The 25,778-nt window shown below is 34.6% G+C and overlaps 2 protein-coding genes across 3 annotated transcripts; one reads left to right on the forward strand and one right to left on the reverse strand.

Moving 5' to 3' along the window:
- The first annotated feature begins 1,041 nt into the window (after nucleotides 1-1,041).
- LOC140750987 (cytochrome P450 4C1-like) lies at nucleotides 1,042-14,198 on the forward strand. The gene is made up of 10 exons (XM_073084768.1): nucleotides 1,042-1,253; nucleotides 2,929-3,018; nucleotides 3,746-3,856; nucleotides 5,507-5,692; nucleotides 5,869-6,065; nucleotides 7,103-7,172; nucleotides 8,054-8,255; nucleotides 9,024-9,175; nucleotides 13,515-13,700; nucleotides 14,000-14,198. Exons 1-10 carry the CDS (start codon nucleotides 1,052-1,054, stop codon nucleotides 14,182-14,184), a joined length of 1,581 nt encoding a protein of 526 aa, XP_072940869.1. The 5' UTR covers nucleotides 1,042-1,051; the 3' UTR covers nucleotides 14,185-14,198.
- A 4,752-nt stretch (nucleotides 14,199-18,950) lies between these two features.
- LOC140750969 (cytochrome P450 4C1-like) lies at nucleotides 18,951-25,437 on the reverse strand. Of its 2 annotated transcripts, none has more exons than XM_073084737.1 (10): nucleotides 24,569-25,437; nucleotides 23,818-23,907; nucleotides 22,520-22,630; nucleotides 21,897-22,037; nucleotides 21,266-21,465; nucleotides 20,909-20,975; nucleotides 20,618-20,819; nucleotides 20,042-20,193; nucleotides 19,579-19,764; nucleotides 18,951-19,300 (listed from the first exon to the last, which is right to left on the reverse strand). In XM_073084737.1, the coding sequence occupies exons 1-10, from the start codon at nucleotides 24,726-24,728 to the stop codon at nucleotides 19,131-19,133; spliced, it is 1,479 nt and encodes a 492-aa protein (XP_072940838.1). In that variant the 5' UTR covers nucleotides 24,729-25,437; the 3' UTR covers nucleotides 18,951-19,130. The 2 variants fall into 2 exon arrangements, with proteins under 2 accessions (XP_072940838.1, XP_072940837.1); XM_073084736.1 differs by having other exon boundaries at nucleotides 21,852-22,037.
- Between the last annotated feature and the right edge of the window lie 341 nt (nucleotides 25,438-25,778).

Here is a 25,778-nt window from a genome sequence, read left to right on the forward strand (position 1 = left end):
TAGTCAGTACCTACTATCTACATAGTTTTATAGATCACCTTTTAACTCTTTCAATTTAAAATAGTTATATACTGTATTTATTTTAATTATATGGGGGAAAAAAGTGAGTTTCTTACGAATGTTCAGATTAATTGCACTTTTTCATTGCATATGTTAATATGAATGTTTGTTGTTGAAGTTATTATTTATATTTAAATGTATATGACAACTTTATGTACTCAGTCTCAATAATAGGTACTTGAACAACTTGCAGAAATTGTATGGGTTTTATATCTATTAATTGTTATTGATTCGTAACCGATTTATTGATTGTTCCCGAATCTGATAATAGAGTATAGAAATACTCGTTTGTATTTAGTTTTATAATTTTAAACAAGAAATACGTCTATTGGGCTTAAAGCCCAATAGTGCTTCATATTCGATTTAAAAACATAAAAGAAGTTATTATTGGTTAGTGCAGTCCCAAACTTTAGCTCAGAATATTTTAATGCTGTCATACATAGTTTCTATATTTAACTATTACCATTTCGCGCTCAAGTTCCCGATTTAGTGTAAATTCCTTCGTCCCAGATTTGATTTGGGCTACAAGCTTTTAAAATCTATTCTTGTAACAGAATATTACAATTATTAATTACAAATATTTCTTTATTATTAACTGCATAAAATTATTATTTATACATATCGACGGCCGTATCAAGAGAAAAATGACAACTTTTCAGGAAAAAATAATAACGTTTAAACTTGAATAACGTTCATTTGAACGTAATTGGAACGTAACGTAATAATAAATAGATATAATAATAATAAATTAACGACGCTAATAATGGCATTAAATATTGTCATTTTACATACGACGTGAGACATTTTATAAAGCTAATTTATTTTATGACGATGCGGTTTGAATACGAGCGAATAATGCAAATTGCCTACGAGATAAGATCGATAGAAGATAAGTAAAAAATTAAGTCTGACTAGGATTGTGGTGGTCACAATATATGCACTGTATAAAACAAAATGTGATGCGACTCGACAGCATTTGGTTTTCAATTTTATGTACGACTGTGTCTATTTTTCAACTAGGTTTTTTCGTTCAATCGCAATGATTTTTTACCTTTTGTTAGCAGTGTTTGCATTATGGATTATAGTTTTTAGGTTCAGAAGGAGGCGCCTGTATAGGTTGGCCTCATTAATTCCAGGCCCCAAGGAACTTCCCATTATTGGCATTGCACATACTGTGAGGGGTAATACTGAAGGTAAGCTTCATATACTTTAAAGACATGTGGTTCTAGATCATAACAATTGAGAGTTCATAAATATTATAATGAACACAGTTTTTCCTTTAATTTAGTCAAAATTGATGTCTTTGATTATAAATTGATGGTACACAATGATTATATGAGCCCTTTTTTGTATTATATGTAAATAACATTTTTTTATTGTACTACCTCTTAATATAAGGTCTATTCTTGTTTGATCATCTGGCACATGATCACCTGCGTGGAAAACTAAAGCGGGTGTCCAAAATGGGTGTCGTTTATTATTAATATATTTTATCATAAATTATGGTTAGGTCTGAATTTATATGAATTGGATTCGGAAGAAACCATAATCGATTAAATTTCAAATATGTAATAGAAACTTAGGATTACCAATAACTAATTTATTTACCCCTCTTTCATCATAACAACAATACAATAATCAAGACTTTGTTTCTTAGTGAAAGATAAAACAACAAATAAATGCAGTTTACGAGCGATGCTTTATTAAATCTTTTAAAAATGATTAAATGTTTAAATTACACTAGGATTTATTTTCTTTTCTTCTTTTTATATTTAGATGATTTAGAAAATATAGAATAAATAGTCTGTTTACAAAATACTAAGTAATTTATACAATACGATGTGTGATTGTAATCGATTTTCGTAAAAATCGGTTTCTTTAGTTATCGATTTGTATGTCACATGCTTAGAGCCTAGCGATGGCATGTGCCAAAATGGGCCTATTAAATTGTGACGACTATAACCTATCCAATACTGTAATGTTACATATGGGTAGAATTGGTTAGAAAGTGTATGTGATATGAAAATGTACTAGTATGTATATATTAAAAACTTTGGACGAGTTTTCACGAAAGTTACGCGGCCGGACGAGCATAAAATTTCCCACAGTTTCATAAACCCATAGGTACACAATACGCAAACTATGTAATCAATATTTTCCTATAAAATCAAACATTGATATTAAAGAAAATGACACATTGACGTTATTATATTTTATTATGAAAAAACATTAACATTGTATACAACCTACATGGATGTAAATTAAGCGAAGGTACTTAGGTTGCACATACACTCTTTTACAATATACAATACTTCCGATGCATTGTGATTCCAGTAGCACTACCATGAGTTTACAAAAGTATTACTCGCTAGCGACTGCGTAAAATAAATGTATGAAAAATTGTACAGCGCCTCTGGTGGTTACTCGTAGAACTAAAATCCGTAGTGGCGTAACTCGATACGTAAAAAATCTATCGAAATCAAATCGCTAGCTAATGTCATTATGATCTATTGCCATACAAATTCGGTCCCATGAGTCATTAATTTGACAGACGTTGTCAAGAAATACCGTAACGATAGTAGTTATGTTATTCACTAGCAAAATGACAATAGTTTTCTATTTACAATTTCTATAGTGGCGTTTCTATGCCAACTCATGGTAGTGCTACAGTTCATTTTTTTTTTAATTTTGCACCTTTATTACTATATTGTATTGCCAACTGTCCAACGATAGTTATCGTTGGACAGCAGTAATTAACGTTGCCCGGCGCTGCCCCGGTTATCACCGGGCCAGAGCTGATCCACGTCTCAACGTTCCATACAGTTTAATTGTTGTTAACTTACAATTTGTAACAAACATTTCTTACAGATATCATGCGTAGTATGCAACGCTTCGCTTACGAGTCAATGCAGCACAATGGTATCATTAGGTTTTGGCTTGGTCACATATTTTATGTCAGTAAGTATTGTATCAACATTTAACGCTTTATTTAAATATTTAGTTATTCAATTCATGTACAAAGATTTAGGAATGACCTGATATTTCGCTGATATAGTTCCTAAGTATATAAATTTAGAAACGCCTGAACCGACAAAAAAGTCTCTAGTGCTTACCTACCAAAATAAAGACTGCATCTGACATTTTTATCTTGCAAATAGGAATTTATGTTCCGGTGTCTATGGTCGCTTCGAAGCTATATTTACAGAACTATACAGAAATGGCGATATGTGCTTTTCGTATTCTTCAGTATTGATGATCAATATGAAAACTTACATGCCACAGTGTCTATTACGTTATACTCTCAAGGGTGTTAAACCTACCAATTGCCTTTAAAAATATTGGACTCGTAGTCAGCATAATACTCGTAATATCATAATTATATAAATTACGAATGTTTACTAAAAACTATATTTATAACGTTCTATATAGGCAATTTATGTTACGTTAATATATCGTAAATATAATTTAATTATCCTAATTTTTAAAAATGTATAAGGGGGCATCCATTAATTACCTACGTGAAGCGTTTTAGCAATTTTACTTTATTTCTTCTGGAAAAAAAATATGTCATTTACGAGACCCCCGTCTCCCCAAAGTGAGATAACACCTCCCCCGGCCGCCTAAACGCCTCGCGTAATTAATGTATGCCCTTACGTATGATTACTGAATGGAAATTTTATTTCAGTGCTGGTAAATCCAGTGGACCTAGAGGTGGTATTTAAAACCTGTCTAGAGAAAGATGACGCTTATCGTTATATAAGAAAACTAACTGGCAATGGCAGTGCATTTGCACCAGGTACGAGTACATTTCCGTAATTTCAAGCACAGTATAATAAAATTACACTTATTGATTCGTTCGCAACTTTATTACTTTAATTTTTTGGTGCCTACGTTGTAACTATTATCTTTATTTTATGCCGTTTTTGGAATATTATTTTGGCTTTTTAAACATTCATCTTGAGTAAAAGGTAAGTTTTATTTTATTCCACATCCCCGATTTACCAATGTTATAGCAACGCCTATAGGTATATGATTTTATCTTGATTACAAATTAAAAGGCAAAACAAACGTAAATACAGGTACCTACATGTAGTATATCTTTCAAATGACATCCCAGTCACGATAAATAATAATTAAACAATCAGTTTACACAACTATTATTAGAGAACCGTATTTTAAGAGATCTTGTTGAATAAGGTTCACTCAGTCCTACACTAATACGTTTATGTAAACGTCAGAGTTTTTTTATTGTGTATATGCGAAGTGTATATGTCGCAGGCGACAACCTAAGGCGGGGTCCACACATATTAATTCAGTATTAGGTCTGAATTAATATGTTTGGATAATATGATAATATGTATAAGATCAAAACACTCTTCATTGAACTGGACAAGACACTCTTAATCGATGAAAAGTATATTATATCAAAATAAATATATCAATAAATATATTGCAGATGGGTCGACTAAAATAATACAGTTCAGAATATGATTTAAAACAACTTAAAAAAACATATATACGGTCTGTTAGTATTATCAAATATTATAGTTTCACTATGTATGTCGACTAGTAACGCCATCTATGTAAATTGACGTGATCTATGTTCTGTCTAAATTCAAATAAATCAGTTCGCTTCAATTCGTTGGACAACGTGCCGTTTTATTTATACGGTCGAATTGAGAAACCTCCTCTTTTTTGAAGGCGGTTAAAAATATTTTTCAACAATTTAAAAAATACTATTTAACATTTCATTGGTTTGGTTCATAGACAAATTCCATACAAATTACGTCACAATCACAATCAAAAACACGCCCTATATAGTTCCACCAACGAATGTCGCTTATAAGGATCAAATCCTGCAGAGTAAAGAAAATATGCATTTTGTTGATAGACTTCCTGAAGGAAGCTATTTTCTTTTTATAACATAGAAGTAGCCGACGAGCATGCAATGCAATCCACCTGATGGTAAGTGACTACTGCCGCCCATGGCCATGTGTAATCAACCCCAGATAGAATTAGATATTCCTGCCTGAGGCCGGCCGCAAATGCGCCGCTACCCCTGAGGACTAAGCTGGAACGCCTCGGCAAAGTATGTCTCCCTTACCACACCCTTCAAACCATAACACAGCAGCGCCTAACGCTGCTGTTATGAGGCAAAAATGGGTGTGGAGGTGGTGCCACCGGAGTCGAACCACAAAGGGTAATATCATCTTAAAAGTTAGTTTTTTTTAAATGGCTAGGCTGTTAATTGAGCAACTAATTAAGCTACTTGCTTGCGGTATTTATATCTTCTCTATCGTGCCTCGAAACCCTTGTAATATTCAATTTGTAATATTATGATGATCCTATGTTTTGAATTTTAGTTTCATATACTGGTGGTGTGGACTCGCATTACCTGTATGCAATAGTGAGACAGAAATAAAGTAAAAATATTATGCTGTTTCAGTTTCTATTTGGCGGCAACGTCGTAAAATAAACATAGCTGCCTTAAGTCCAAAGATTGTAGAAAGTTTCATAGACGTGTTCTCAATGCAAAGTGAGATCATGACGAAAATCCTTATGGACCGGGTTGGTAATGGGCAGTTCCCTATTTGGCCCTATCTTAACAGATACGCTTTAGATTCTGTTGGAGGTGAGTTTTTTCGTCGTTGCACATTTCTTATTGATTTGGTTTTGTGGTGCCAGTTGGGTTTTAATTTGTTGATCTATGATCTGCAAAGGCACATAAATATATACTTGTGCTAAGTTTAGTCTATAATATAGTGCTGAAGAATAAATAGATTTCGTAAATTCTGTATTTTTTTACAGAAACGACAATGGGTGTGAACATAAATTCCCAAGGCAGCCTTAATGCACCATTCCTAGAGGCTGTAAACTGCTTACTGAACGTAATTGCTGAGAGAATGTTTCACTTATGGCTCCAGCCTGAATGGATGTTCAGGTTGTTCCCGCAATACGCTCTATATAGCAAAAGTAAAGAATTTGTGTACGACTATATGGATAAGGTAATTATTAATATTGCATCTTACATTTATTTTAAATTTTTTTTAAGTTGTCATTAACAGCCAACACACAAAACCGATATTCGGCACTGCTAAAATCGGCTACGATCGTTGATATAAGTCTTTAGTTTATCATTTAATGGCTTTAATGCAATGTTTATAGAAACAATTTTATGAACATATTTTTTTAGATTAAATTGATTATAATTATTACTCATTATACTACACGTTATATTTAAGTATTCTACTTGATTCTTAAACTTCAAATAATAGTTTATTGGGCTGATAGTTGACGTTACTGATTGAGATATATAGATTGCATTGAGTGATAACACTTACAGTGCGTGATCATTCCTTTAGTATGAATACGCAATAGGAAAAAATTACAAACCTGTATTTGTCTTGGATCCAAAAAATATTACGATCGTAGGAAAAATGGCCTCCGCGGCTACGCAACGCATTTCTTGGATTCTCGTGGCTCTAAAACTTAGGCATCCTATACAAAGTCAATCCTGATCGCGATCCGTCATTAAAATCATCATAAAAAGTCATCAATAATCGTCACCCACATTGATTTTACACTAATATTACTGTGGAATTGAGACATTTTAATATGTTGGTAACCGTGATACGATACGCAGTTTTTTATTGCCGATTTCTTTATTTGAACCTGTTGCCCGGATCATGGTGGCCAATTATTTATGTTCCACATCACCACACTCAAACCACCACATACTAACAATATCTTTACGCGTCGATCTTTGCATGACTTGTGATTTGCATAAACTAAGCATTGTATTCTACGTTTGAGCAATCTTAAAACAATCTAATCAGTAGAAGTCTTACGGTTTTTTTGATTTCTATTAATTCTAAATGTGGAAAGTAATAACGTTGACATAAGGTTAAAAAATCTTTACGATTCTGTGTTTCATTTTCATATCGTGCGAAAATTCGCACGGGTCAGCTAATAAGTGACATACCACACAGTGTATTGTAGACTGTAGTATCATAAATTATTAACTATCTTTTTTTATTTCTAGGTATTGAAAAATAAGCGCGAGGAGTTGAGGAATAGAAAGAAGTGTGAGACCGACGCTGTACAGTCTTGTGGTAACTAAATTTATAGATATAACTAATAAATAAACTAATAAATAAATATATATATTAACATTGTTTAAATATATTTTTTTACAAATTGTAAGAAGTTTCGAAAATTCCATTGCATTCGTTTCTATTATCATTTACATATAGGCCTTATTCCTGCCATGTGCGTTTGCGCCCGCGTTCAGTTCTGGTTCACATGAATGCTACTCGAACTCTATTGTTTCATAGGTACTTTTCGTGTCATGTTAGCCACGGACTTGCAGAGACTGCAGCGGGGTAATCCACGTATGCGGGTGAGATACGCACGCGGACGGAAACCCGCGTGACTAGAACTCGCTAAAAGATCCCTTAATATATTCCGCAACCGCTTGCATTCTGCTGTTTCTGACGAAACATAAATAAATACAAGAGAAACGGAAATAAAAAAAAAATGTTGTACTTAAATTAATGATTAAATTAAAAAACAAAAATCATTAATTGTTTAAGGTTTACAAACTAGCCAAACATTGATTATCAAGTAGTAGGGGAGCCCATGATGCTAAATGTGTAGAAACTCGAGCGTCATTGGGACCTTCTTTTTTTGTTAACGAGGGGGAAACCTCCAAAAGATATCCAGTGACGTGGGAGCGACACGGGGTCTTGTGGAATTTTTACCGCACTAAAACCCCCCGGTGGCCATCCTCAGTATTGCCAGAGTATTCCGGGATCTCTAACAGAACGCAACGGGAGTCGGGAGTGTTGATGGGGCAACACGTTCGGAGGACTCCGTGAATCTAACAGTTTGAATGCAATAAATAAGCTCTTTACTAATACATTTATTCATTAAAATAGGTTATTAATTTGCATCCATGTAAAGTATTAACATACGAGTATAAGCAATGTTTCAGATTTAAAAGATTACCAAAACAAAAGCTTACTTGACCATTTAATATCGGTGTCCGGAGGTGATAAAGGATATAGTGATTTAGAATTAAGAGAAGAAATATTTGTGATGGTAGTCGCGGGAACAGATACATCGGCGGTTTGCATGGGGTATACATTGCTGCTGTTAGGCAAATACCCATTAATACAAGATAAAGTTTATGAAGAGTAAGTTTTTTCCTTATTTTTAGCATTTCATTTAATGATAAAAAAATGAAATGGGTTTACCTACGGTTCTCTATGAAGGTCTTATGTGCAACAAATCCGCAGTTGTCTAGTGCGGTAGACTTATTGACAGTCAGAGTCAGATCATACTAACTTTCGTTATTAATATTCAATCTATTGTAATGCTGCCTACCAATTTGCCAATTTCCAGCGTGAAGTAATAGTCAAATGTCGTTCTTTGATAGGCAAAATATTGGATGTATTACTAAACATAGCGCAGGATTATAGGCGTTTAAACCTTTGATTCTATTTGAAAAACCTTCATCTTGCTCAGAAGTGACGAGCGTAATGGCGAATACAGAGGAAATTAACTACATACTTGTACACGTGTCTCTTCGGCTGCACCCGCACTATATAAACAAGGCTTTAGAATGTCTTTCGCAACACTAAATACCAACAAATCGTGGATAAGAGTTACCGATCTGACTACTCTAATAGATAGAACTATGTGCTTAGACAAGTCATGCTATTATACTCGTATTATCAAATATAATGACTATTGATGACACGACACGACAAATCCTCATATAGATTTTGTACGAACTTATTTTTAAAAATCATGGGTGTTCATTTGAGTTAATGATATTTGTCATTTGGGCAAACCTAGCAACTATCATTAACTGAAATTTTCATATATTCGAAGAAGGAAGTAAATCGCTCCGGTAGTTTTAAGTCTAAAACTGGAATTGGTATTAAAATGTATAATTTTAGGTTGCGTGAAGTTTTTGGTGACTCTGAACGGCCTTTAGTGAAAGAAGATTTGGGGAAATTAAAATATTTGGAAAGAGTGATAAAGGAATCACTTCGACTCTTTCCTTCAGTACCTTTTATAACTAGAACAATATTGGTCGACACAAAATTACGTAAGTAATTATTTGCATCAACCTTTTTACATAAACAACACAGAAATATAGAGTTAATCAATTGCAGTTATATAAACTAATTAGTGTTTGAATAACGTGTTAATATTAATTCGTTAGGACCTATTCACACGTACCACATCACGCGGCTACAATAGAATGTCGGCAAGCAGTGTTTACTTATGAATAACGTAGTTGTTGTTTTTTAACCGACTTCGAAAAAGGAGGAGGTTACTCAATTCGACCGTATATATTTTTTTTTTTTTTTATGTTTGTTCGGCGATTTTTTCGCGATGCCGCGACCGATCGACATGATTCATACACCATTGTATGCGGCTAGTTTCACAGGGGGTCCCATTTCGAGGAAATTTGAAAATTTCCGCCAGTTTTCCAGGAAAATTGGAAAAACCCGATTTCATATAAACTTGAATAAGTCGAGTATTTCTTAACCAATTTTAATTTTCTTTTTTTCATATGAAAGGGTGTTTCGTTGCGGTACTTTCCTACCTTAACATTAGTACGCTCTGATGATTAGAATTTAAGTTATGGGGTGGAACTCATCATCACTACCCCTGCTTTTTACACATTTTATGACAACTTACCTTCTGCCCACTCAATTCTCATGAAACTTAAAAAAATCGCCGAATAAACATAAAAAAAAAAAAAAAAAAAAAACATATATACGGTCGAATTGAGTAACCTCCTCCTTTTTCGAAGTCGGTTAAAAATGAACATTGAGTGTCTAGGTTATCATGATATGATGGAAAATTTGACCTTCAACTCTTCAACCCTGGTAATGCAGAAGTGCCTCCTGCCTCAACCATACAAGTTAGGCATTTGGAACTTATGGATATTTAATAAAGTCGATAAGTTGAGATATATGATGGAAAATTTGACCTTCCACTCTTCAACTCTGATAATGCAGAGGTGCCTCCTGCCTCAGCCATACAAGTTAGGCATTTAATGCTTATGAATATTCAATAAGGTTGATAGCTTGAGATATATGATGGAAAATTTGACCTTCTACTCTTCAACTCTGATAATGCAGAAGTGCCTCCTGCCTCAACCATACAAATTAGGCATTTGGAGCTTACGAATATATGATAAGGTCTTTGAGTAGAGACATATGATGGAAGATATGACCTTCAATTCTTCAATCCTGATGATGCAGAGGTGCCTCCCATGTAAAGTATATAGATTAGACATTTGTTGTAATGAAGTAGCTAGACAGAGATATATGATGAAAAATTTGACCATCAACTCCTTTTTCTTTTCTTAACTATTGAATTAAGGTAAATTGGACCGGTTCATTCGCAGAGTTTTACCACCTAGTTTGATTTATTTACTTATCTGTTCCTACCTAACCTAGCCAATAATTAGTATCTCATAAAGCTTAAAGAATTGGTTAGGTTAGGTTGGAACATATAAGACAATATAAAACTAAGCGAGAAGGGCGCGGCAGCGCCCTGCGAGCGGGTGGGTCCAATCCGTATCTATTCAGACCTTACCTTTATTCATGATCACATTTATACAATTTTACATAATAATAATACAAACGTTAGCATATCATCACTAAAAAGGGTGAAAAAAAAAATTTTAACAAAAAAATGTCAACATCATGTATACTGATGATTTGGGCGGCAAAATGTCGTGCGTATGTACAATATGCAGTTTCATAAAAAAGTGTGCCGGCCCATACTGTTGTGATTATGGTGTGGTATAAATTCTGACTGTGGTTTGTTTGAAAAGTTATTTAAAAGTACAACTTACTGGGCGTTTTCTTTCCGCTTCCGCGTGCGGTCGCGGAACCGAAAGACGCGTAGGAATATGAAAACGTAGGTAAATGATACCATTATTGCTACCATTACCTATAAAACTCTGCTATTGATTTCGGGTTTTTCAATAACACTTACTTTTATTAAATACGCCTACAAATAAGTTATGGTGTTAATGCCATTAATTTATATTATAAACTAGGAGAACCCGCGGCTTCGCCCGCGTAAAAAATGATATGACTAGGCATCGGATTATATGCAATTGCATATTTGCATATGCAAATGCATATAACGCCATTTTTTAGGCGTTATTGGCGTTGTATTCGGCGCATTGTTTTTATGGTTCATAACTCTAAGATTACAGTTGGTTGGTGCCGCATTTATATTATTTCCCGTTCAATAAGTAAAATTATATACCTATAATCCTTGTACCATAAACATAACATTAATATTACTATTAGTTACGAACTTTTCCATTTTGTTCATTATTTTCAGTCACTTTCTAGAAAAATGTCTTCATACATATTTTTTTAGTTTGTCAGATATTATAAAATGTTGGTAACATAACACACTTTGGTAACATAAAAATGTGGCTGTCATTTTATTATGGTTTCTTTATTGCTCCAAACTTGTAGTTCACAAGTTGATGTGTCAATAGGTTTAATAATAATAATGACCTAATCAATAATCCTTTCCAAAATAAATTATTTCGATTTTTATATAAATAAAAATCAAGCATTTAATGTATGTAGAAAATTCAATAAATGTATAAAATTTGGCCTTCGCTTTGGTATGTAATTTGGATGCATAGTTCAGTAGACTTTCGGTCTATATTATATTGCGGAATCAATTAATGGAGGCGTACGAAAATATAATTTTCAATAGAATTAGTAGAAACTAACCATAACGAAACGTAATTCCATTTCTTAGATAAATTGTTTCTGAAATTAATATATTAATTATATTTATTGTTGTGAAATATCTATTTAACTCTAGAACATGTGAATTAGCTCAACCTCTTTGCAGCACGTGTCGTAAACTTACGTGGAAGATCATTGATTTTTTTACAAGAGTAGAAAAAGAACAGTGTTGTAAGTGGGGCGAGAGTGAATGAGGTTAATGCAAATATGATGATGGATGGATGGATGGTACCGAATGGATTTATATGCGGTCTTCACCGATAGAAAAAGTGAATCGTGAGAAAGATTTAAATGAGTAATTTAAATTGACTTAAGTGTGACGATAATTATATATAGCTTTTTATAATAAAGGAGAAACAGACGGGCATGCAGTCCACCTGATGGTAACTCCAGCCCATGGACATATGTAATCAACCCCAGATAGGATTAGATATTCCTACCTGGGGTCAGCTATTGATGCGCCGCTACCGCCGCTGCTGTTATAAGGCAGAAATAGGTGTGGCGGTGGTGCCGACGGAGTCTAACCATTGAAGGGTTCTACCACTTTCAAAAAGCTGATAGTTCACTACGAAAAAAATAGACACTCATTCTATTTTGCCCGTGCGAATCGTGGGCGGGTTGCTAGTTTTAAAATAAGCTGTCCTATTTAACCACCTTAACGGTTGATTTTGGAAAACTCTTAAATTCGTTTTTTTTTATTTAAAATCAGAAAGCTAAATATGAATTAGAATTGAGTAGCTCGCGAGTGAGTGATATAAAAGATATATATCTTCACCAAAGAGCTAATCACTTATCAACTCCGACGATTTTGAATTATATCTTTATATCCATGTCACATGGTTGAGTTCATACAATTCCGGATATAAGATCTTCTTGAACTCAACAGTGTTATACTCGCTCGCGAATGAGTGATGAGTCAAATGAGCGACTAACTGAGAGAGTCTGATTTGAGTCAAATGCATTACGTATTAAACACTAAATTAAAATCTTTTTTCTTTGCTAAGAATATGAAAACAGGGATATACAAATAGCGTTGGCTGTGAAATTCATATACAATTTCTCGCCAGTCTTGTATTAATTATAGGAATCAAAAATGTTGTCAAAACATTTTGATCTGATTCTCTGATATACTGATATAAAATGTCGCTTATATCGTTACAGAGCTACTGAGCTAAAGTGAGTTACTGAGCTAAAAGAATGATATATATCACTGAGTTCAAAAGATATATCTCTCTCTTTTCACTTTAGTGATATATTTTGCGCACCTCTAATATGAATTTTCAACGAATTTGCTTTAATTTTGATGGACTTTCATACTAACTTAAATTACTATTAACGGTGGAATATCAGAAAATCCGTTCGCAGTCTACATTATAAAATGAAGCTACATTCCAAACGTCATGGTTCTAGCTTCAGTAGTTTAGGCAAAACCTTGATTAATTTATATCTTTTCGCTTTTATAAATATAAAATATATAGATAGATAGAAGATAGATAATACACATTTGATTTCAATTTACTTCAATGTTTGATAATAATTGAATACATATTAATAACGTTGAATATACGGTAAAGACAGAACATGAAGAATTATAGCTCCAAAACGGCTGATTTAGAGTCTGAATAATAATATTTTTGTGTATTACAGCCTCTGGTCGAATTCTACCGGCTGGTTCAGGCGCAATACTATCTATTTGGGGGGCACATCGAGATCCTAAATACTGGGGACCAGACGCCGAGGCATTCGACCCTGATAGGTTCTTGCCGGAGAGGTTCAAATTGCAGCATGCCTGTAGTTATATACCGTTCAGCAACATGCCTAGAAATTGCATCGGTAAGATAGTCTTTTATAACTATGATTTGAAGGTTAGGTTAAGACATTTCTTAGAGGTTAGAAATGCGGAGGTAGATAAGTGGCTATTCCACAATCACATGTATTTAAACATACGGAGTCAAAAGTTTTGACAATCTTGAAACCTTATTTTGAAAGAAATAGGCGTGTGACGGTTTTGCCTACGAAGTCGATCCATAAAGAGTTATATCACCTTCTTCCTCATTTCTATTCTATTAATTCTATTGCACTAAAGATGTCTAATAAGCTCGTCAGTAATTGATATGAATTTGTCACTGAAGGGTACCGATACGCCATGCTGTCGATAAAGACGGCGTTGTCGTCGATCCTGCGGCGGTACCGCGTGGTGGCGGCGCCGGAGCCGAGCGCGGCGCCGCGCATCCGCGTCAAGATGGACATCATGATGAAGGCCGTCGACGACTACACACTGGCTCTCGAGATGAGACAGCCAAGGAATATAATGTGAAAAGTATTCTGAATAAAGTACTTTGCCTATGATGTGGTTTTACTTCCGGACAGTTTCAAATATCGTTAGCCTATGCCAATGGTCGGCAAACAGAGGCTTGGTGGCCGCGTGCGGCTCTCTGCCTTGACTGATAGGGAAGCATCGATACACTAAGAATTAAAAGATGATACATCTATTATCATCTACGTATAAGGAAACTATATCTCCATGATGCTGAGAAACAATTAATATGGCACTCTTATGAAAATAAACGTGAGAGGCCAATACGGGTTGTTGCAAAAAAATTACACCATACATGTGATCCGAGAAGAATCGTGGAAGATTTACACGAAAAGGGGTTTAAAATTTTGGAAGCTATAAACAAGCTAAGATGGAAGAATAAAGAGCCACTTGACATGTTTATGCTTACGTTTAATAATGAAGAAGATATTAACAAGGTTTATAATATAAAATCGATTTTAGGTTGTAAAGTGGAAATTCATCCACTAAAAACTTCGAAATTAATTCCTCAATGTAAAAGGTGCCAAAACTATGGTCACACACAGAAATATTGCGGAAGAGAACCAAGATGCGTCAAATGTACTGGCGAACATCTTACTACGGAATGTCAGAAACCAGCAGACGCTAAAGCTAAATGCATTCACTGTGGCGAAGCTCATCCCGCGAACTATAGAGGATGCATCGTGGCAAAAGAGATGCAAAAAATTAAAAACAAAAATCATAAGAAGCCAAGAAAAAGTGAAAACCTGCAGACAATTCCAGAACAGCGGTATTTAAAAACTACTGACAAAAATGTCACTTTTAAAATAAAAAATCAGGAACCAAACAGAAAAGTCACAATGAAATCTTATGCTCAAGTAGCAGCATCCAACAAAAAGTTACAACAACAGTCAAATCCGATTACAAACAAAGAAACTGAAGATAAATTAACTCAAATTCTTAAGTTCATGACAACATTCAATGAACGGCTCAATAAAATAGAGAAAGATATTATCACACGTACTAATAAATTATAATGGGTCGTATACTAAAAATTATGACATGGAACGCAAACGGGCTACGTCAACATCAGTACGAACTTCAAGTAGTCCTAGATACAAAAAATATAGATATCTGCTTGATTTCAGAAACACACTTCACCTCACAGACACACATAAAATTTAAAGGGTATGCTGTATACCACGCGATCCATCCAGATAATTGCGCTAGAGGTGGAAGTGCTGTTATCGTTAAAGAAAGTTTGTGTCACTACGAACAGTTTAAGCACCAAGAACATGATATTCAATCTGTGGCTATTGGTGTCGAAACTAAAGACTACCGTATAACTATTGCAGCAATCTATTGCCCGCCTAGATATTCCATAAAGAAAGAACAGTATGTAAGATTTTTAAATAATTTAACTAAAAATTCATCTTAGGTGGTGATTTTAATGCCAAAAATACATACTGGGGCTCGAGATTAACAACTCCCAAAGGCAAAGAACTATTCAATGCCTTAAAAGAGGCTCATTGTGAAGTTATATCAACAGAACAACCCACATATTGGCCCACTGATCCTAACAAACTTCCTGATCTGATGAATAGATTTTTTTATATACAAAAATATATCAGAAATATCATGAGCATTGAGGGCTCGTACGATATGAACTCGGATCATTCACCAATTATTCTGACACTAAATCAAAGCTTTGTGCATAAAAATAGTCAGATAGGCCTAGTAACTAAGCAAACTGATTGGAAAAGTTTTAAGATAGATCTTTCTCGTAATATAAATTTGGATGTTCCCCTTAAAACCCCGGAACAAATAGATAAAGAAGTCGATGGATTCGTCAAAATTATACAAAATATAGCCTGGGAAAATACACCACAAACTAAGAAGTGCAGTGTCAGAGGACGCCACCTTCATTATATGATTATTTAGCAGTTTAAATTAGCGTAGAATTACTCATTAGTCATAAATTAGGCTAGATCGTAATTAATATAAAGTACCTATCAGTCACTTGGTACTTTATACAAACAAAAAAAAAAACCTTTTATTATCATACAACTCTGTCCGTTTCAAATATTATTATAGAATCTTATAAGTTTTATACTGTAATTATTTTAATTAGCTGTGGGAAAAAACATGAAGTTTCTCACGGATGTACGGATTAAGTGCGTGTTTTGATTGCATAATTAGTGTTAATATTTTGCAGGTGGTAAAACCTTTTGTGGTTCGACTCCGGCACCACCGCCACACCTACTTCTGTCTCATACCAGCAGATTTAAACGCTGCTGTGTTCTGGTTTAAAGGGTGTAGTAAGGGAGACATACTTTTCGGAGGCGTTCCAGCTTAGTTCTCAGGGGAAGCGGCGCATATGTAGCCGACCGCAGGTAGGAATATCTAATCCTATCTGGAGTTGATTACAGATGTCCATGGGCGGCAGTAGGCACTTACCATCAGATGGACTTCATGCTCGTCTGCTACTCCTATATTATACACAATACATATGTATGGATGTTGTTATCTATGTTTAAATGTAAATTACAACTAATGTAGTGTCAATAATACTTTGGCAACTTGCAGAAAATGTATAGCGTTTTATATCTGTTAATTGATATTAAATTATATTGATTCGTAACTGATTTATTGACGGTTACCCAAATCTGATAATAGAGTAGACAAATATGAATTTGTAGTAGTTTTGTATTGACATTCGAACTATACACACGTACGAAGTTCCACTTCGACAGGGACAGTTAAAAGTAATAAACGTTAATGAAATAAACGATTTTGGCACTATAAGATGATTCAAAGAGGATCATGGTGTTATAGTTATTAAAAAACATAAAGATATCTATATAAAATATACATAATTAGAGGCCAAAACCAACAAGTATAATTTTTTATTTATATCTTAATACAAATATTATAATTATTATTTTTTGACGACGCCGTTTGAATACGAGTGAATAATGCATTTGCCTGTGAGATAAGATCGATTGAAGTTAATTAAAAAAATTAAGTCACACTGGGATTGTATCAATATATAGGTACGTAAAACACGAAGATGCATAATGCATATAAAACAAAATTTGACGCGACTCGACGGCATTTACTTATAGTCTGATTCATAATTAGGTGTCCAAAATGTAAACAAAGAAATGTCACTGTCAAAATTAACAAGAAACAAAAACTGTAACAAACTCAACAAAAAACGAAAATTTAACAAATATACACAATTTAACAAACGCGTTATGTAAACGAGAAAATATTCGAGTTTAATCAAAATCGCGAAAATGAATAATATCAGTTACGAAACTTAAATGACAGCACAAGAAATGTCTTGGATTCCGATTGTGTTACCATTATCACATTTTAATTTTCTACCATAATCATTTTTTTATTATTATTACTGTATGGGACGAAATTGAGGTGATATAAATATTAGAAAATGGGAATTAAACTTAATTTATTTAGATTATTATTTTATTATTGTTGTATTACAAAAATAAGAAACTACCATTTCTAACGTTTTTTCTTGATAACACTTGATAAAATGTAAACAAACAAACAAAACGGTGTAGACCACACCTTTGTTTACATTTTGGACACCTAATTATGAATCAGATTATAGTCTCCAATTTTATTTACGACTGTGTCTCTTTTTCAACTAGGTGTTTTAATTCAACCGCCATGATTTTTTAGGAATAGGAATAGTCCACACACGAAATTAAAGGCATTAAAATAGGTTCATAAACGGCGAAGTAATGGCTGTTATATTTACATGGGTAGAGGAGTTCCCCTCATTTTCTCCAGAACCCAGTCTCTACACAATAAAAAAAGAATGATTAAAATCGGTTCACTAACGGCGGAGTAATTCGTGTACATACATAAAAAAATACCGGCCGAATTGATAACCACTTCCTTTTTGAAGTCGGTTAAAAACAAAATTGTTCACATACATAAAATAAAGTTTCATCCCCTATTAAAGGACCTTAAGGGTTGATTTTCCAAAAGCATAGAAATAGGTGTTCTATTATATTCAATCAGAAAGCTAAATACCAATTTTCATAGACTTTACTTCAAAATCTGCGGACATCCCAACAAAATTTCAACCCCTATTTTACCCTCTTAAGGATAGATTTTCTATAAATGGTGTAAAAAAGTTCTATTATTTCTAACAGGAAAACTAAAGGCAAGTTTTTACAGTCCTTGCTTCCGAATTACCGGAGTTTGAAACAAAATTCCAACCCTCATTTAACGACCTTAAGGGATGATTTTCCAAAAACAATGAAATAGGTTTTTATATATGTTGTACCGAAAAACCAAATACCGATTTTCAAAGAGATTACATCAAAACTGGGGGACTTTCATACAAACTTACAACCCTTATTTAATTCACATAAGGGTTGATTTTCCTAAAACGGTAGAATTAAAGTTCCACTATACCTAACCAGTAAGGCAATGGCCAAATTCCAAATTGGCAAATTTTAAAATATACTGTCAACCCCTATTTAACCTTAAGGGTTGATTTTGGAAAAAATATTTAATTAGATTTTTATTATTTTAAATCAGAAAGCTAAATATCAATTTTCATCGAGTTTGTTTTAAAATTGACTTTCATACAAACTTCCAACCCCTATTTAACACCCTTAACGGTGGAATATAAAAAAAAATCCGTTCTTAGTGTGTAGTAGTTTCGGCTAAACCTTGATTAATAAGTTTTGAACGTGAGTATCTTTTCGCTTTTATATATAGATAGATAGATATTTAAACTAAAAACATTAGATAAATTAGATTTAATTATTACATTAGGAACAATAAAGTTTTAATTATAATATTAGAATCAAATGTAAACGAATCGTCTTATTTAATTTGTTTTAACAAATATAAGTACATAAGTGACTCATTTAAATTATTATGAATCTTATGAAGATACATATAACTTATAATTATATATTCGATCATTTCCTCTGCAATAACTCTATTTGGTAGTCATCCACTGCTTTCATCGTAAGGTCGTATTTCATTTTTATATGCGGGATGGGTCCTTTTTCAGGCGTCCCTATTACTTTATAACGCCTCAGAATTGTTGATAATGCTCCTTTCATTGACATCATAGCGTACTGATAACCTGAAAATGTTTTAATTTATTTAATTATATTAATAGTCTTCTCGATTAGAGTGTGGTAAAGTTAATTTCTTAGTAGACTTAGTCTTAGGGGTAGAAATTCATATATGGATAGGAGTGCATGATACTTAATTAAGTGCATCTCTTGAAAATATCTGACAATACTTTGTACACAGACGTAACGTATTAATATTATTAATAAGAAAGTACATTAAGGCAGTACGCTAAACAATTTATTTTATTTTAAAATTTTTACAATAGAAATTGTGTATTTCTCTTACCAACACAATTCCTAGGTCCGTTACTAAACGGGATATAACAACATGGATATGGCAGGTTGTATCGCTCCGGCAGGAACCTGTCGGGGTCGAAGCATTCAACGTCAGGACCCCAGTACTTGGGGTCTCTGTGAGCGCCGAAGATACTTATTATCACGCCTGAACCAGCGGGTAAAATGTGACCGGATGCTGTAAGAAAGTCACGAAGGTTGTTGCATGAAACAAACATAAAAACTCTCTAGAGGCAACATGTTGGATTGATCTATCCACACGCCTCAACCAAGTTCAGGCACGCAATTCAATAGTAAATTGTGTGTGATGATCTTATGAATTTATAAATGATTTCTGGAAACTGGGTGTCCATGAGCGGCAGTAGACACTTACCATCAGGTGGACTGCATGCTCGTCTGCTACTTCTATATAATAATAAAAAAAGAAAACAAAAAATTAAAAAGTCTATACTTACGCAACGCAGTTTCTCTCACAGTTTTTCTAACTATGACTGGGCCAGGTGGGAAAAGTCGCAAAGATTCTTTTATGACTCTCTCTAAATACTGTAGTTTGGGCAAATCTTCTTTAACTAACGGTCTGTCTGAATTTTCAAATACGCTTAATAATCTATAAAAAATGTTTATTATATTGCTTCTGTTTCTATACTAATTTAGCCATATGAAGGGTTAACATAAATGCTTACATAAGATAAGTTATAATACTAAGGTTTACCACAAACTACATACCACAAACTGTGTTGTGTTGCTAACTTGTGTATGTCCAAAAGATCTCTTTGAAACGATTCTACTTTGACAACGGGAGATCTCCGGCCGGGTTAGGTGATCATGCCCGGGAAGCGGCCGTGCTGCGACAGTTTTATTTCGGAGCTTGTTTATGTATGAAATATTTAGAAAACTTCGATAGCGTGATTCAGATTAGCGTGGCGCCATCTCTTGACGACTACCGGGAAGTTGCCACATTATGATCCTTTAAAAAAACTGTCTATACGGAAATATAATTTTTGTATCCTCAAGTAGATGTATATACTTACTCCTCATGTACTTTTTCCTGTATATTAGGATACTTTCCCATCAAGAGAAGGGTGTTGGAAATAGAAGCAGCCGAAGTGTCGGCACCAGCTATGATAAGGATCAGTACTTCTTCTCTAAGTTCCACATCATTGTAGCCCTTGTCACCGCCCGATGCATATATAAGAAGATCCAAAAACGCTTGGTTCTTGTAGTTTTCTAATACTGACAATTTTAAGAAATTATTTAATGGATTTTGTGTTGTGTAAGGGTAAGGTAATATAGGAAATAAGGTAATATTGTTATACACTTACTATTACCGTCATTCTTTATTTCGAATGTTTTATTGGCGTCAATATCTTTCCGTTTGTTTAATATTATCTGTGGAAGATAAAAAATAATAAATATATATTATAAATAAAAATAAAGCAAGCGAAAGTATATGTCTCATGTGCGCAAATCTGAAATATAAGATGCACATGTAAGCCTGAATTTGTGGTAAATTACCCCAAATTCTTACATTAGGGTTAACGAAATTCAGGAACTCATTGCTAGCTGGACTACCACTGCCACTTCGTTGACTTATAATGATGTATTTTTCGCAATGAACTGATTTATCAGATGCACTGTAAAGTTGTGTAAAAATATATTAGAAGGTCATCAACGATTACCTCATCAAGGAAATCCATTATAATTCGGCGACACTTCTCGTGCTCGGTGTACTTGCTGCGGAAGAGCTTATAGAGCCAATCTGGCTGCAACCATATCTGAAAGATCCTTTCACTCACTAATTTTAAGACTTTGTTAAGCGCTGTCAAGAACGGTACGTTTGGATCATTTTGTGATTTTATTTTCACACCTAAAGCTGTTTCTGTTCATAAAAGATAAGAACATGTTAGAACGAGTAGAAATTGCTAATAAGCTTTTGCATGGATAAGTAAGTTAATAAAGAGAAAAAAGAAAATGCAGTTCACGCACAACGTATTTGATTCGGATCTGTCAACCAGCACTCAAAATAGCTTCAGTTATGCCCAGTAGTCCTGCTTCTATATATGAGCCACATATGCTGGGAATAAGAGAGATAAGAAAGAGACCTCCATAAAGGAATATAAAACTGAATTTATTTAGTAATATGACGAGAAACTATTAATCAATCCTTAATAATATAACAATAAACGCTATTTATTATAAATTAGTACAGTCCGTAGAAAAAATCTTTTGAGATTGATTGATCGTGTTTCAAAATCAAAAACTTACCACATATAGACTGAAGAGCATAGCGATTAATAAAAGGCCACACACCAAACTGTCCGGTTCCACAGAATGGTTCTAGATTTTCTGCTAATTCGTTTGCTTGAGTTACAAATATATGAAAAAAGCTGTCGACGATCTTTGGAGTCAAGGCGGGCATCATAACTTTTCTGCGTACTTTCCAAATCGGAACTGAAATAAAAATAATCATAAACTTATCACAATGCTGAAAACGAGGCTACTTATGCGGTTGATCGTATAAATTTAAAGTAATATGTAATATGTATGTTTAAATTAATATGTAATATATTGGACAATTACTTATTAGCGGCGCTTGCTATAGAAACAATGGATCCATGGTCATGTGACATGAAAAAATTCATGTCAGATATGTCGACCAGGCTTGTGACTGCTTCCGGTGACCAAAGAGCTGGCGGCTACTTTGCACAAAGATTAAGTCTTGCCGTGCAGCAAGGTAATGCCGCCAGCGTTTTGGGAACCATGCCTCACACGGCAATTTTAGATGGCTTACTTTACTTATATTTTTTAAATAATTTATAAATATATTTTTTTTTATAATATAATTTGTAAATATATTTTTTTTTTAGTTTATAGTTTAATTTTTTTACTTTTCTCTCTTTAAATTTCATGTATATATTACTGTTTGTACTTACCTGGTGCTAATATAATTCCGTAACCCAAAACATTAGCAACGAATCGGAGAATATCATCCTTTTCGAGGCAAGATTTTAACACTGTTTCCGTGTTAACTGGATCCGCTACCACTGAAAATATAACTTTTATTTAACAGCAATGTTAGGCGCTGCTGTGTTCCGTTTTGAAGGGTGTGGCAAGGGACACATACTTTTCCGAGGCGTTCTAGCTTAGTCCTCAGGGGTAGCGGCGCATCTATGGCCGACCTCATGTAGGAATGTCTAATCCTATCTGGGGTTGATTACAGGGCAGCATGTCCATGAGCCACTTACCATCAGGTGGACTGCATGCTCGTCTGCTACTCCTATATTATAAAAAAAAACACAGGCACACAAACACAAATCACATCTGTATAGATTGTTGTTTCTGTGTAACTTTGGTACATTTCCACAATAATTCAGCATTTAATGTCATTCACATTTGTATGGACGTATGGACCATAAAAAGCAGTGATAGCCTAGTGGTTAAGGGACTCGGTCTCTCGATCGAAGGGTCCGAAGTTCAAAACCCAGGCACGCACCTCTGATTGTTCAAAGTTATGTGCTTATTAGAAATTAATTATCACTTGCAAAACGGTGAAGGAAAACATGGTTAGGAAACCTGCATACCTGAGAGATTTATACAAAAAAAATCTCAAAGGTATGTAAAGTCTACCAATACGCACTTGGCCAGCGCGGTGGACTATGGCTTATCCTTCTCAATATGAGAGGAGACTCGTGCCCAACAGTGGGACAGTAATGGTTGGTCCATGACCATGGTCCATCATCATCAACAGTTGTTGATGATGATGGACCATGGTCCATTTTTCTCGACTGCAGGGGATCATATTTTCCGAGCGTATGTTTGTATGTATGTACGTATGTCTCATTTTTTGGCTAGTCATGTCGCCCAAAGTACTTGATGGAATTTGACAATATAGTCTAAATTGTGGGAGTAACATAGGGTATCTATTTAACACATTAGATTTTTGCACGCCTCACAACGCGCAAGCGTGTGGGTGTGCTCTACTCTCGAAATGTCCAACTCGGATAAGTTCACAACATGAAATTGTCAAAATATCCGGAATGGAATGAAATAGTCATAAAAAACAGACGTTTTCACAATTAAGAACTTTAAATATGGTCTAAGTTTGTTTTTTTAATTATTTTATATATTTCTCTAGTTCTATTGATTTTTTACAACCAATAGTAATTTTTGAAATTGTTTGTAGATAGCGTATACATCATGTATTACACATTTAGTATTACATTTTACTTACTAAAGTATAACATGGGTCCAAACCAGCCTTTTATTGTCCCTCCTTGTGTTATGCATTCATAACTAATCTTTCGTAATGAGGACATAATACCTGAAATGGAAAAAGTATATATTTAGTCAGTCCGTATAAGATAATCTTCGCTGCCTTTAAATAATATCTTATTGATCAGTGGCATAAGATGGGTTCGTGCTTCGTAGAATAAAAAAAATATATCCAATAAGAAAGACTATTATCATCGACAATAATTCAACAAAAAAGTAGGTGCCTCCCGTACGAAAAGTTATATTTTTCGCCGATAAGTAAAAATTAAATTAATATTTACTTCGTCCAATCGCCCTAATTTTTGCCCCTGATCTAAGGAGCGGTAAGCGCTTGACGTGCCACCCCCAATAAAGAAATATTGCTATAGTTTTGAACAAGATATGCACAAAATGAACGCATTTTTTATGATAGAAGCAGAGAACATTTGCAGTCGCCTTATATTCATAGGCCATTGCACTTTTCGAATACGCATCACCGAATGGCTAATCAATGTGACTGTATATTTTTATATTTTTTATAGTCTGCGCAAAAATGCTAGTCCGCACTGAAGCGAGCAGGTGTAGTCATACAATTTGCTATGGCGACGCGATTCATTTGTATATTCAGAGCGGACTAGCAGTTTTACGTGGACTATACTAAAGTAAGTATCACAAGCAAATTATACATACCAACTATTAAAAAAAAAAGTTGTTGGAAAAGATTTACTTACTTTCAGTATTGCCTATAAAACGATGTGCAACTCCCAATAGTGGAATTGGTCCTGATGCCGAAGGGAATGTCGAGGCTAGTTCATAGATTCGTCTCCGCTTATACCGAAACTGGATAATCCAGAGCACAACAATTAAAAATAATAACCATAATATAATCATTTTGATTTATGCAAGTAACAACATGCATGTACGCTTTCCAAAAACTTTGTAAACATATTACTACAATAGCGCACTACGTAAACTTTTGGTTGTTGTTTTCCGGTATCTTTTCAAAAATAATATTTATTATGACTGGTTTTATCTCAAGGTGACCCATACTGAACTGAGGCAAGTGCGGTGTTGGAAGAAATTTATTTTAGTTTATCCAAGTAAGTATGCTTTATAATATTCATTTATTCATTCATGTAATAAAACCTACAGTTACAAATTTTTAAACTTTAACAATTAATTTCCGTTATTAAAATATTCCATTTATTGTGCCACCTAATTGTTGCCAGGAAGAGAAATACAGTCTAGAAACATTCAATACTTTAATAAGTTATTTTTGCATAATAGGCCAGGGTAGATAATTGTAGAAACCAAAAAATATATGTAGGATGAAACCCATAGAAAAAAGGAAAAGATATAACAAAAATAACCTATAAAACAGAAATAGGCGGCAAGATTGGGAGCTCAAACCGTCCAGCAAGCGACCCCGGGAAGGACAGCGGTTTGTTTGGTCGCATATCGCTGCAATCATCAGGGCATGTGAAAGGAGCGTAAATTACTTTGCTCCCCCCAGCGCAGAGTCCGATAGGAACATCGCGTTAGGAGGACTCCGATTGTTTTCAGTTGGAGATCCCGGAGTTCTCTATCAAACGCCAGGGACGGCTACCGGGGGGGGGGGGGGGGATTCTTACCGCACTAAAACCCCCCCGGTGGCCGTCTCCAGAGGATCTCCAGAGGAATGAAACCGGAGTCCTCTTAGCGCATTGCTCCATCGGGCTCCGCCTAGATGAGCATGCCGCTCGCCGCACCGTCTGTTGTACACGACGGTATGCGACCACACATACCGCCGTCCTTCCCGGGGTCGCTGGCCGGGCGGTTTGAGCTCCCACACTTGCCGCATGAACCCCTGAAGCCCCTTTTCGTCGCCTCTTACGACAGGTAGGGGATACCATAGCCCTATTCTCGTCCCCGAACTACAGGGACATCGCGCCGGGGGCCCTT

This window comes from Epargyreus clarus, unplaced genomic scaffold (assembly GCF_041222505.1).
Source record: "Epargyreus clarus isolate Ecla_fem2 unplaced genomic scaffold, WU_Ecla_fem_2.2 ptg000021l, whole genome shotgun sequence".
NCBI classification, from domain to species: Eukaryota; Metazoa; Arthropoda; class Insecta; order Lepidoptera; family Hesperiidae; genus Epargyreus; species Epargyreus clarus.